At 34.0% G+C, this 14,166-nt stretch overlaps 1 protein-coding gene across 5 annotated transcripts in view; it reads left to right on the top strand.

The window, feature by feature from the left end:
- ROBO2 (roundabout guidance receptor 2) overlaps positions 1–14,166 on the top strand; it is a 602,415-nt gene that overhangs the window by 471,085 nt on the left and 117,164 nt on the right. For all 5 annotated transcript variants that reach the window (XM_015128844.3, XM_077994326.1, XM_077994327.1 and 2 more), the window contains exon 6: positions 1,798–1,925. In XM_015128844.3, the coding sequence (XP_014984330.1) occupies positions 1,798–1,925 (128 nt within the window). The remainder of the gene's footprint in view (positions 1–1,797; positions 1,926–14,166) is intronic.

Here is a 14,166-nt window from a genome sequence, read left to right as displayed (position 1 = left end):
TGAAGCCATTCACAGTTGGCCTTTATATCAGCAGGAAACAAGATATTTATCATGTATTCACCACTAGTGTTTCTTGAGCACCTAGTAGGTGGAATAATAGCGAACATGTATTGTGCTTTTTGTGTGCCTGTGTTAAGTACTTTATATGTCATTTAAAGCTCACACTCACTCCATGAAATAGATGTTATCTTTAGCACTTATTTTGCTAATGAGGAAATAGAGACCCAGAAAATGTAAGTACACTGTCAACCCTTGCAAGCATATGAAGAAGCCAAGTCCATGAGTACAACTCTGGCTGTTTTGCTCCTGAGCCTGTGCTCTTAACCATTTGATTATGCTACTGGATATTAAAAACTCTATATTTGGAGTATGGATATTGCAGTGAGTGAAGCAGACAAGATCTCTGCCTTCATCAAAATAGATAACAATACAAAATGTAACTAAGTGCAGACTTATTGCCGCAGCAGTAAGTTTTCAAAAAGGGAGGAATTAGATTTTTATAGTATGGTAATGGATGGCTTCACAATGAAGGGAGTGGATAAGAAAGTAGTGGATAAGCTATTTCCCTAACCACTTATGACATATTTAATAAGCAGAATTTTAAGGCAAAGCACGCAGACAGAAAAGTAACCATGAGAATTAAAGGATGGAAGAGTAAGGGTAGTTAAGTTTAGTTGGCATGATTGGTATATAGACAGTGCTTTTTGTCATGCCAAGGTCTATAAATTAGGACTATATTAATTCATGCCTTAGCCTCTAATAAAGTTAAGCTGGGTTATTCTTCTAGCTAAAGCTAGAAGTAGAAGACATCTGGTTATGGTCGTTTTAAATGCAAGCCTAGAATGTTTGTGTTTGTCCTGAAAACAATAGGAAATCACAGCTAGTTTTGAGCAGACAGGACCAATTAAAATGATATTTTGGAAACATGGATCTGACTGTGGTATATATGAGGAAGAGAAGCAAGGTGGCCAACCAGAAACTATTGCAAAATGTGTGTTTGAAATAAAAACCACTGGTAAATATCAGGAGGAAATGTCACATGTGAAAAAAATGATAGCTGGATTATTTAGTTTGTGTAATTATAATTTCTTAGAATTAAATAAGAATATATTCTCATGCAAGTACTCCCAAATTTTTGGTGTTATGTTTTCTGACCCACTTTGTTGGTCTGCTTCATTAATGAAGTGGAGGTAAAACCATAAATGCACGTGAACAAGCTGAATATGTGCATTTCCAAAAATCACTCCAAGGCATGCTGATGTTTCAGGTGTTAATATTCCTTATTTAAAAATTGATTACGCACCCTTAATTCTTTTACCTAATGCCTATTTTGTCGATTTGCCAACAAATAAGAGAAAAATTTTGTTCTTTAACATATTTCAGCTCTCTAATATCCAAGGTGCCTAAAAATAAATTGTATTATTGAACACAGTGTGACTAACAAACTAGTGAAATATAACTCACCAAGAAACTGAGATTGTGTCTATCTTCTTTAGTAGTCAAGAGCTACCACATAAAGGTCAAAGTGCTAATTATGCCTTTGATAGTTGTGCAGTGGAAAGAATTGTCTACGTATGTGAAGTATAGGTAACTGACAAGCAGCTGAAGATCAGATATGAAATTGATTTTATTAGCAATACCTTTAATCTAAGTAATTGCACTTTATGGCTGATTTGTGTGTGTATGTATTTGTGTTTAGGTAACATACAGTTTAAAAAGAAAAAGGAAGATGATTACTTCATGTTATTATCCATATAGCGAATACTATTTAATAAAACCAGTTCATATTCTACACAGGTATGACATCAAAGATGATTACACACTAAGAATTAAAAAGACCATGAGTACAGATGAAGGCACCTATATGTGCATTGCTGAGAATCGGGTTGGAAAAATGGAAGCCTCTGCTACGCTCACCGTCCGAGGTAAGAGATTTAAGATGTCAAAGATAATTGAACCAGGACACTAGTATTTGGTTAAATTGGTAAGTGAACTTACAATCAAAATAGTGAATTATGCTGTTTTGTTGTACCAAAATGCCTAGATTTTGTGTCCTCTCTGTCATTAATTGAAATAAAATTATTTTCATTATTTGGTTCCACGTAATGGTAACTTAAAAGTATTAATTCTTATTTAGTAAATTGCTTATATGGTTTAAAGTTAATAGTTTATATGGCTTAAAAGTAAATCTTAAAAACAGAAAAGATCTATACCACTCTTTCCATTTCCATTGCTTTCAGCTACTGACTGCTTTTAAATGTCATCAGTTTCGAAGGTCCTCTCATGTTTTCTGTTTACTAGTTTGTCACTTTGTCACTTTGTACTAGTAGCATACTGTTTTGAAGTTCTTTTTAATGTCGGCATTCAAAACAGCAATCTGAAAAAACTAACAATGCTTCCAAAGGTGAAAATGAATACAGAGGCACTCTCCAGACTTGAGATAATCTGATTTAGAGACTGATTTGTGAAGTTCAGTGGCCTTAAATAATTGAAATAGTCAGTGCTGCTCTAGTAATAACTTTCACCTTCTGAGTGTCATGCACTTCCTCAGCCATGGAATAATGTTCACTTATAGACTCACTGGAGTTGCTTGTAAGTGAAAGAAAGCATTGCTTAACTTTACAGTGTACTAGAATAAATTAACTGTCTTTTCAGTGGAACTTGTTGATCACGGGAGGTAAATTATATAGTCCAAGGTACCAAGTAGTACCAAGTGGACACTTAACACTTACTCTTGAAATAGACATTACCCATGGAATCATTCACACTCAGAGAAAATCAAACAAAGATAGGCGAGCATATCCTTTCTCCCCCTACTAACTGTGCCTCCTTCTCTCATCCTTCGTGGTAAAGCGATTGGCTGCATGCTTTCTTCCGAGTCTCAGTTACATCTCACCCCACTTAGTCATACCTCAGACCCTCGTGCACCTTTGCTCCCAGAAGGTTTCAGAAGGTTAGGAGAAAGGTTTGGAGAAGCTGGAAGTTGCAGGAAAGGTATCAGGGATCCTCAGGTTAGTTTTTTGTGTGGTAAGAATAAGGGTTTTTGCCAGATTTATGATTTAGGCTTCAAATCATGAAAAACTCAGTTACCTCCAGGTTGTTATGAGGGGACAGGCACTTTGCACACCTGGAAAAATGTTGGTGCTTTTCATGCTGCTCAATTGCTCCATCCTTATTTCACCTAATCCATTTTTTTTCCTCTAGACATTCTAGTGTGAATTTAGATACAAAACATATTAGACAAAATTGACAGCTAGTTGCATAAAAACATTTTCACTCTTCATTACTTCACAGGTCATAAAGGACTATGATCATATATGAATTGAATATATAGATATATATATATGGATTATGTAGGATAAAAATCTGATAACCTTTGTAAGGCAATGAACACACTTGATTTAACCCACACTCTACGTGGATGACTTCATACGTTTGTCGTATGTTTGCTGGGCAGCTTATTGCAAAAACAATTCACTAGACCAAAGTATCCCCAAAGTTTTCTTTTCCTTTTTTTTTCTAAAGTAAATGGAAAACCATAATAAACAACCAGCCAATAAACGTCCCACTGGAAAACTATTTGCTGACTAAACGAATGGTGAGAAAACGTGAGGAGTTGTTTGTTGGTAGAAGCGACAGGGCTGCTTCTATGCTGGAATGCTTGGGCGAGTGAGACTTGAAGTGGTCTGTTTGCCTTAAGACCTTTCCCAGCTAATTGTTTTCATAATTTGCTGAAAGTTTCAGGCTTAACATTTCATTTAACAAAGCATGCTCCTTAGGTGGGGATGTCTGAAGCTAACTTACCAAACTAATAGAAAACATTGTTTTTTTTCAATAGGGTTTATTTTTTTTAAATCAGCAAACCTTAAATGGCCTCTCCCCTAATCTATATCCTGTAGATGGATTAGAGTGTTTATTCTTTGTGGTAGGTATTTATCACCTCTCTAAGACTGAAACCTCAAAAACTGTGTTTAAAAAGATCTCCTTAACACAATATAATATAGAGTAAAATACTGTTTAAAAACATTTATTTTACCATTAGGAAAAGCATTTGGGTTTTCTCATGCTAAGAGATTAACAGGAAAAAAAAGACAACACTGTTATCTATGACTTATTTTTTTTCTTTGCTAATTTTTCTATGCACATAAATGAAATGTGCAGCCTTTCTTTGGATTGTTTTATTAGAACAGGGTCAACTGACCCAAGAGGCCATGTCCATTTTCATCCATTTAATGCAGAGACACAGTTTAGTTTAATTTGCTGATTTTGAAAACATCCACCTGCTGGTTTTTTTTCTGGATAAAATGTTGCTAATGTAACAAGGACAAAAAAATATATTGTGATGTTTCTGCTAAAACTTTATCGTAACATTCACATTAGCCAGTTGGGGAAAATGTAAGGGAGTTAATTGTCAAAATTTGAAACAGATCTACTCAGTTGTTTCCCATTTCAAAAATATGGTTAAAAAAAAACTATAAAGTGAGGCTGAACATCAAGAAGCTCCCTTTGCTGACTTGGCAAATGTAAAATTAGGAAGAAATGAAGCCAGTCAACAACAGACCTCCTTGATTAGACTTTTCATTCTAATCAAATAATTTATTACTAATAAAACTTTTTAAATGGCTTAAAAATGACAACACAAACTGCATATTTGCAAGCACATTTTCCCCATTTTAAAATTTTTAAATTTGCTTTGCATAAAGATCTCATTGGAAAAATAATACTGTTTCTAGAGCAATAAAGCCTTAATGTTTTGGAATTATTCTATCCTAAAATAAGACAGACATATATTTTATTCATTTAAAACATGATTTCTCACCACAGTTTCTTTTTTTTTTTCTTTTGTTAATATCCTACACTCAAAACGCCTTTTCATTTCTAAAGGAAACATTATGTTTGAAATTCAGCTTGAGATGGCAAGCTGAAAAGTGCAAATTCAAAGATGAAGAACAAAAGTTCTTTTTCTACTGGACATTTTGCCAATGCAAAATTAAGAGAAACTTCATCTGTTAGAATAAGCCACAACTTCACATTGTTAGTCTGTTATCTCTTTTTGATAGTTGATCTTGTATTCTGCTCCCCACTCCCCTGCAAAAAGAAAGAAATTATGGTACACTGGGTAACTTACTCCTCTTTTCCTCTAGCTATAGCAAACACGCCATATATGTTAGGACACATTAGGGTTCCACTACACCAGGCTTTTCATACCACTGCTACAATTGCCTTACTGCCTGTTGTCTGAATCTTTCCTGCTTTAATTGTGAACAATATTGTGAGACCATGGCTGTCATAGAGACAACTACGTTTTATGTTTATGGATTGCACAGAGCTGGTATTATGATGTATCCGTTAAGTGAATATGTGTAAATACGTGTTCAGTGGTGGTTCCTATCTTGCCCAGAGAGCCATCATCAACACAAAACCATTGAGACGTTCCAGAGTCACATTACATATGCGCTAGAACTGTATCTACTGAGATATGGGCGAACCACTGTTGAAAAAATTCTGTTTTTAATATCAGATTTCATGAAATTTCCTATACTACTCAGCATATTGTTTCTTCATTTGGATAACGGGATCACGTGTTTTACAATATTTGTCTATTGCTTTTGCATAAAATGGTTTACCATCTAAACTCATAGAGTGTTATTCTTTTTAAGGAAAGGATTATGAAGCCCATGTGTATCTCTTACAATGTCTTTGCATTAATAACAGGGGCAGCCTATTACCACTGATTTTAGTGATTGAAAGTTATGGTATAATAAAAAAATGATAATTTGTTGAAGCAGCAGTTTGAAAGCCGTTCTCAGTGTGAACAAGAATCAACTTGTCAGTCATTGTTCCCTGCCCTCTGCCAAAAGAAGGAAAAAGCTTAACAGTAGTTACGGAGCTACTGAGTTGAAATCTCTAAGGATGTTCCAACCTATTTGTTATATTTTCATCCACCCTGTCCATGGATGAAAAGTGATGTGATCTTAACTTATTACTGACTGAAAAGCAGCGTCAGGGGCTTTTCTGCAGTCCTTGTAATGGTTCTGACTAACCATGCTTAAAATCCAATTGCTATTTAAATCAGACAGCGAGGGCTTCTTTTATTGACATGACATTTGCTAGTCTGTGACTTGAATAGTGATATTCATCAGGTTTTTAACTTTGGGGTAACACAAGGCTGTTTAACTCAAGATCTTTGAAATAATAACTATAGTAAGTGATGATAAGACTTTACCGAAAATATCTCTCAAATTGCTTATAGTCAGTCCTCGGAGTCAAAGTAATTATTTTCCTAGAATTATATTTATAACGCTCAATTTTATCAGACCCAGACATCTTGGTCATACTTGAATTGTGAGAATAGAAATCACTCTATTGTCCATACTTAAATGTAACATTACACATCATGCATTCTGATAATTTTTCTTTCTTTTTTTTAATTTCTTTTTTATGTTCTCACCACACCATTGTAATGTCTACAGCTCGCCCTGTTGGTAAGTAGCCATCCTTCTATCCACTAAGCATGGCTTTGCACAGTGCTTCATAACTCATGCGTAGTAAGATTTGACAGAGTGGAATATATTTATTTTACCCGTGTTAAAATAGTACTTGAGACTGTCTGCTCTAAAAGTTTCTCCTGTTTTTCTTTTAATCACATTGATAAACAATTTTGTAGTGACTTTTGCTACGTAGAACTAAGTAGGTAACAATTTTTATGTAAGAGAATAAATGAATGATTTATGTTTATGGACTGCTAGCTTTTCTTATAGGAGAAAAATATATTGTATTAGGATACAATAAGAAAGCATCACTATCCTTTTTTGTATGTATAAAATAATCAATTATTAGTTATGTTTGATGTTAAGATAAAAAGTTATGATTAAATTAAAAAGTTCTACGACTTTACACATTTCTTTTAAGTTACGCAGAGTCCCAGTATTTTAGGGATATTTTTAACTGCTGCATATGTATTGCCTGCATGCCTATTTAAACAAAATTAAGTAAAATGCTTTAAGTACATGCTTACCCTAAGTGGGGGAGGGACAGTGGAACTGTGTTCTTTGGCATGAAAAGTTAGTGTTTGTGGTTTTAATATATCTTATTTTTCATTTGGCTTTGTGAAATTAAAGTAAGTTAACAGCTTGCTTTTGCAGATATTTAAGTGGTAATTATTTGTAAACATTTGGAAGATAAAATATTTCAATCATTGACTTAATAAGCTTTCTGCGTCTCTTTTAAGCTTTAGTTTAATCCACCAATAACTATGTTTAAATAAATTTTGGTAATTGTAAATGAATTGTACATGTAAATGAATAGATGGATGCATAAACGGATGGATGAAAAAGTGAACAAATTTAGTACACTGCTTCTTCAATATACCAAAAGATGCTTTAATAACAACTTATTCAATTTTGAGGGCTTTATAAATTGTCCATCTAGCTTCAAAAGCTTTCTTAATGTGCTGGCTTGACATTATTGACACTTGATAGATATGTTGGTTCAGACTCACACATTTTTCCCCCTTTGGTTGAAACAGTCATGGACTTTATTGTTAGACAGTATGTTTTCACATCGTCAGCAAACACAGTAAATATACTTTGGTTTCCCAATCTGACTTTCTGATCTGGTGTTTCTGAGCAATACTCCCTTTTGATTAGTAATTTAATATCCCTTATCCTCAGTGACGTCCTCCATAAAATGGAGAGAATAATACTGACTTATCAAAGCTGTTGCCGGGAGGGGACTGAGTTTATGATTTATTTTATACGTAAAAGGCATTTTGTCTGCCAATGTTGGTAGCTATCGTATGCCTAGTTTCTGAGACATTACTTCACATTTTAATATTTTTGAAATAAAGCTATGGCTCACAATTAATTGAATCATAAGCTGTGGGATGTTTTTTGAAACAACGAGGAAATCAGTTGTGGTTTGTATAACTGAAGTTTGAAAATTGAAGGATATATTGTAATCGTTTTTAAGCCTTATTTTCTTGTATTTGTAAGGATTCCTATTAATGGTAATTTTATGTGTCTTTTGAATTACATACAAAATTAAGAAAAGAATGAGAAAGAATAAGATGATGCAGCAATAGACAAAGAAAGAGCTGATGGTAGACTACATGACCACTCTGTCAGATTTCTTTTTCTCAACATGTGTGAGCTAGTTTTCAGGTTCAGAAATTCACTCATTTATGTGTCAAATAAGAAAGCACGTTATTACATAAAGTAAAATAAAATAAGTGGGAACATTTATATATAAATTATATATAACAATGTTATAGATTATATATATAATAAAATGTATTAAGTGGAAAGATTGAGAATGATCTGACCCCTTTTCAGATGACTATGGAATACACAAACTTTGCAACCTTATTTAGAAGTTTTTTAAAGATATTAAGCACTGCAGTATTTATAGGAGATATGAAAATAGATGAATGATTGACAACATTTCTCAATAGAAAGGATGACAGTAGGTATTTGAAAATACAGGTTGGTTTTGCATTGGCAGCAGTTGTACTTATAAGCTCATGACTTTTCAAATGAAAAGGAACAGTCACATTTAAATTGCAGATCTTTATACACAGAAACCTTATGCCAATATACCATGACCACTTGATTTATATTATCTCACAAATTTTCAGAACATAGAATAAATAGTATATTAATAATTTCCAATATATTTAAAATCTGTAAACATAGGAAAAAGTACATTGATTTCAAAATGTGATATGCACAGAGTATTGAGACGTATCTGTCATCTGCAAGATGTTTCAAAAGTTATTTCCATTTTTTATTCCTGTTTGAAATGATTTCTTAAATCCCCATTGGACTGGAACTAAAGAATAGCTTCTTGACACATTGTACTTTATTCTGGGGAAGTCTGTCATTTCATAAATCTATCTCAAATGACTTATGACAATGTTCAGAAATATAAAGAACTATACTTTAAACTTGACAACTACTATTAATTTTAAAAACTGAGTGTTCGATATGTTTTAATTGGATTACCAAAAAAGAGACATAATAAGGCAATTAACCTCATTTTTTTGTATCTACTTCTTACATCAATTTTAATTCAAGAACATAGATATCTGAACATTTATTGTATGATCAGAAAGTATAAGTCAAGTAAAATAATGATGACATATTAAAATTGTAGAAAAACTACATTATTATTTATATTTGTTAATGCACTAAAAAGCATGTTTTTCAACTTTGAAGCTCTTAGCAATAGCATAAAGGGTACTCTGCAAGGTAGAGACCAGAGAAAGGGGAGAAAAACCAGCTTTTAGTTCCAATATAAATTAGGTGAAGAAATATTACCAAGTATATAACATTTAGAGAAAATTCCCAGCATAGTTTGTGTCTAGAGTTTTTGAATGAAAATTAGAAATCGTTGCGGATTCTGGAATACTTAGAGATTCAGGAACCATCACTACATTACTCACTGGATGAAACCTTTGATGGTCTGTGTAGAAAGCCCCCGTTAGAAATAATTACAAACCCCCAAACTGAGAATTTTGTCTAAATGGATGACTCTTATGCAATGCATTTGCGTTAAAGAATTTGCAACTCTATACAATCGCAGTTGGAATAAACTCCTCTGGCCTGTATTTAGAGTTTTCCTCTAGGTGAACTTAGAGGACGCCCCAGTGTGGGAGGTATTACTGAAGGCAGACATTCACATACTTGCCAATTGAGGAAAGCGTTTTATGGATTTCACTTGTGCATCTGCAACGTCACCAATGGGTCCAAACGAGCTCTTTAATCTAATGTTCATATTTGCCGGCTGCCACAAAATCTGGGCAACTATCACTTTAATAATTAAAACTCCGCAAGCCCTTTCTGTGGTTTTGACGTTTTACTATTCCAAAGGCATTCTTTATACGAAAAGAAAAGTACATCGTAGGACGTAGTTAACTATGAATGCTGAAATATTCATTTGTTTATTTGGAAAACTCTTCTGATGAGGAAACTGACAGAAGAAAATGGTCTAAATAGGGATAAATATCTTGCTTCCTATACCCATCTGTCTTATTTTTTTATTGGAAGCCTCTCCCGAGCTTAAAAATAAAAAAGAACATCTATTTTGGAGATGGGCAACACATTTTTTCCTAGCAGCAACTCAAAACATGATGAGTAATTTGGAAAGGAACTGTCAAATCTACCAGCTGCCTTGCTTAGGAAGCTGTCCTGCCCCGTTTGGTAACGTGTGTACCATATGCTGGATGCTGATTGCCTGGAGGATGAAACTGAAAGCCAAGTACTTCACGTGAAACTTGTTTAAAATAGCAAAAACAAACTGACAATACACAACTTGATGGAAACTTCTAAGTATTTTCTAACTTAGTGACCCGAAAGCGTGTTTCCTTTTGATGGAAAAATGGAATTGGCCACACAAGAATTTAGAAGTAATAAGAAGTACGCATGTTTTTTGGCAAAATTCACCATTTAAAAATTATTTTTTAAAAGCAGCAGCCACTACTCTAGACAGAGATCTATAGGGACATTTTTTTTTTTTTAATATTTCAACGGCTTAACCACAGTAATTAAATATGCCATTTTAGAAAGTTCCATTTTATGAGTTGAAGCAAAGTTTTGTTAAAGCATGTTTGAAAGCAGTTTATTCTGAGACCACCAAGAAGTCAAAAAAAAAAAAAAGGTTTGTGATTGGAAAATTCATTCAAGATGAACTGTAAATCTGACGTTACTTAAAGAATAATGTAACAGATATTTTGATGCCCCCATCTCCCATCCCAACTTGAAATTTGGAAAATATAATGTGCTGTACATAATTTGATATTGGAACTATCACAGTTTTTTTTAAATCAGAAAACCTAAAAGGTATTATGTATGAACCTTTTCATGTTTGGATGCACTTTTTGCAAAAGATGTTCTAAGTGTACCTTGAAAGGAGACCTAGACTTTTATTTCTTGCATCCCTTTTCTTTGGACAAGCTGTTACCCCATGACCTGAGGTAATCATCTCCCGCCTGAGAGCTCTTAATGTTTCCTGCACCTGGCGCTAATTAGCTACTTTATGCAGAGTCTCATTTAATTATTATTAAGCATCACGCTTTCCATTGCTCCATATGTTTTGATTAAATGGTAGGTTTAAAAAACACATTCTGTTTTATCTTCTATATTCCAACTGAGTTTCCATGATGTGAAACGTTTAAAATATCTTAAGCTAATGTTCATTTCTAAAGTGAAACACAAGCGTGGATTACTTCTCAGGCTGAGCTGGTTCTAGCCTTGTGTACGTGACAATGTCTGTCCACTGAACAGGAGGAGAGGCCAGGTATTAAATTACTCTCACACTTCTTTTTTTTTTTTTTTTCTCCTTTCAGAACTTGGTAAAAATGTTCTATTGTCTTGGTATTGAATGGTATTATAGTGAAGTCTGAAACTCACAAAAAATATAATTTTTTCTTGGCTGGGATGTTCTTTTACCATATGAATATACATGCAGTCCCTTCTTTCAAGTAACTTTGCTTAGTTATGTCTTGGTTATGATCGTCCTGTATGTAATATTTCTAGGACACAACGAGCCACTTAAATCTGCCACATCTATGCTTTAATTTGCTTTACTTCAATAACCTTTTCTTCTGTTTTATCTTTGATTTTTTTTTTCTGTTTTACTTTCTCATTTCTTCAAATACGTTGGTTATATTGGCTTTCCTTAGTCTCAATTTCACATTTATCAACTTCTCGATAATAATTTCAGTCATTTTTATTTAATATTGTATATTTCTCAATGACAGTATACCACGTCTCCAACTTTTAAAATTGCAATCATTATGTATTTCTTATTTCTAAAATATAATCTAATTTTTTTGTTCTTTGTTGTTTTCTTGTTAAGCTCTAATATGAAATTCTTCATCTTGTCTTTTAGCCTTTGTACCCCTTTTTTAGTTTTTAAAAGAGAGATTTCATTGTATATAATTTCATTTAGACTATGCCTGCCTAAGTATTTATTTTTATTGTTTCTGCATTTCTTTGAGTAATTTTTGGAAGACACAGGTTCTTTATCTCTTTTTAATTAATTACATTCCTTTTCTGTCATGAATGAAATAAGTACTTAGTTAATATACAAGTTTGTGTTAAATTTTGTTTTGCATAGTTCTGTTTTGGTTACTGTCTGATTATTCATTTTCTAGTTAGCTCTGAAGACTAGAGTTTGCATATTTGGAGAAGAGAAAATGTGAAATAGCGGGGTAATTCAATAACCCCTATTTGGAATGTTGTTTTTCATATCTTACTAAAAACATACTATTTTCTTCTCAGTATTATACTAGGCCTGGTGATACAGAATCACCCTTTTTAAGTTATGAACTGTGTGCATTTTCCTATAGAACTCTCTCCTCATCTTCCTTTATACTCTCTGCTTCATCATAAGGATGGTTTTCAGGTGTGTCAGTTTTCTATTGCTGCATAAAAATGACCACACATCGAGCAGTTTAAAACCATGTCATTCTATAGGTCCAAAATGCAGGCAGTCGCAACAGGGTTTTCTCCTCACGGTCTCACAGACCCAAATCAAGATATTGGCCAGGTGGCGCTCTCCTCTGGAGACTCTCCAGAAGAATCCACTTCAAAGTTCCTTGTGGTGTTTGTCAGAATCTGGTCCTTTGTGGTTGTAGGACTGAAGTTCTCACTTCCTTGGCTGTTAGACAGGGTGACTCACTGTTTTGAGTGACTGCTCTTCAGCTTTCGCACATCGCTGCCGCCAGTCTCCACAGCCAGCGGGGGTACCCTGAATTCTTCATGTGCTTGCTTTGTAGCTCTCTGAGGCCTCTTTCTGATATCAGCTAGAGAAAATTTCCTGATTTAAAGATCCAGAGTATTAAGTAAGGCCCAGCTGATGAATCAGCCCATTCTAAGGCCAACTGATTAGTAACCTTAAGTATATCTCTAAATATTTTTTGTAACTTAATATAATCATGAAAGTATTTCCAGGAAGGGCCTGCCTGAGGTCGTGGGGCCTCAGAATTCTGCCAACTACAGTAGGCTTTTTTTTTCTTTCTTCCTTTCAATACTTCTTCCTCTGCCTTCTGAATGTTAGCTTATTTTCTACAGTTATGTCTCATATTTCCCATGTCTCACTCTACTTTAAGTGTTATTTTTCCCATAAAAGGATCATGCGATGGGCTCTCACAATGATGTTAGATAATTTTTGTGCAACTGGTGTTGATAAAGGATTAAGGCTAGTTAGGTTGGTGTCCAGTTAGGTTGGTGTCCAGTTAGGTTGGTGTCCAGTTAGGTTGGTGTCCAGTTAGGTTGTTGGTGTCCAGTTAGGTTGGTGTCCAGTTAGGTTGGTGTCCAGTTAGGTTGGTGTCCAGTTAGGTTGTTGGTGTCCAGTTAGGTTGTTGGTGTCCAGTTAGGTTGGTGTCCAGTTAGGTTGGTGTCCAGTTAGGTTGGTGTCCAGTGTGCTTCCTCAGTTTTCTTCAGACTTTACTGTACTTGGCAGGGGCACTTCATAATTCGTGGTTTAGGGGCTCTGGTGGTTTTTCCTTATTATTCATGTCTTTGGTTGTGCTCAATACAGGAAAGTGAAGTAATATAAGCCTTTCCTCAATTATCTTAACCTAAACACCAAAAGTTTGAATAATCATCATTTTTGGAGTCTCTTCAAATAAAAATAAAATAAATATGAAGTATTTTTATTTAGTACTTAAAATTAAAGTACCATAAATATTAAATATCAGGATAATATAAATACTCAGGTCCAAAACAGTATTATGAGATTAGTATTAAGAGGTTTCACTGGCTGTGTCCGGAAAAAATCACATGAACATTTGAATTACGTATTTGAAGAAAGTCAGACTTTTCATAAGTTGCTGCACTTTGTAGACAGAGATGTCATGAGACATATACTGTAAAATAGATCTAAGGACATGTGCTGCACCTAAATACGCATGTATTTGAATGGCTACACTACTTACTTAAACATATTAAATGTCACTCAAGGCAATAGTACACAATTAGATTTATTAAAAATATATAAACTAGCAAACTGTATTACATTTTGATTTAAAATATATCTGAATGCCTTTTAAAATCTCACTTATGGCAAGTATTGCTTTCCAGATATACTGAGGACATTATTTTCATTTCCCCGACAAAACTATCAGCTCTTTGTCAGTAAATACATTGTTATATTTATCCTTCT

The sequence above is a fragment of the Macaca mulatta genome, chromosome 2, assembly GCF_049350105.2.
Source record: "Macaca mulatta isolate MMU2019108-1 chromosome 2, T2T-MMU8v2.0, whole genome shotgun sequence".
Lineage (NCBI taxonomy): Eukaryota > Metazoa > Chordata > Mammalia > Primates > Cercopithecidae > Macaca > Macaca mulatta.
Note: the sequence above shows the minus strand (reverse complement) of the source record. Positions and strands in the feature narration are given on the sequence as shown.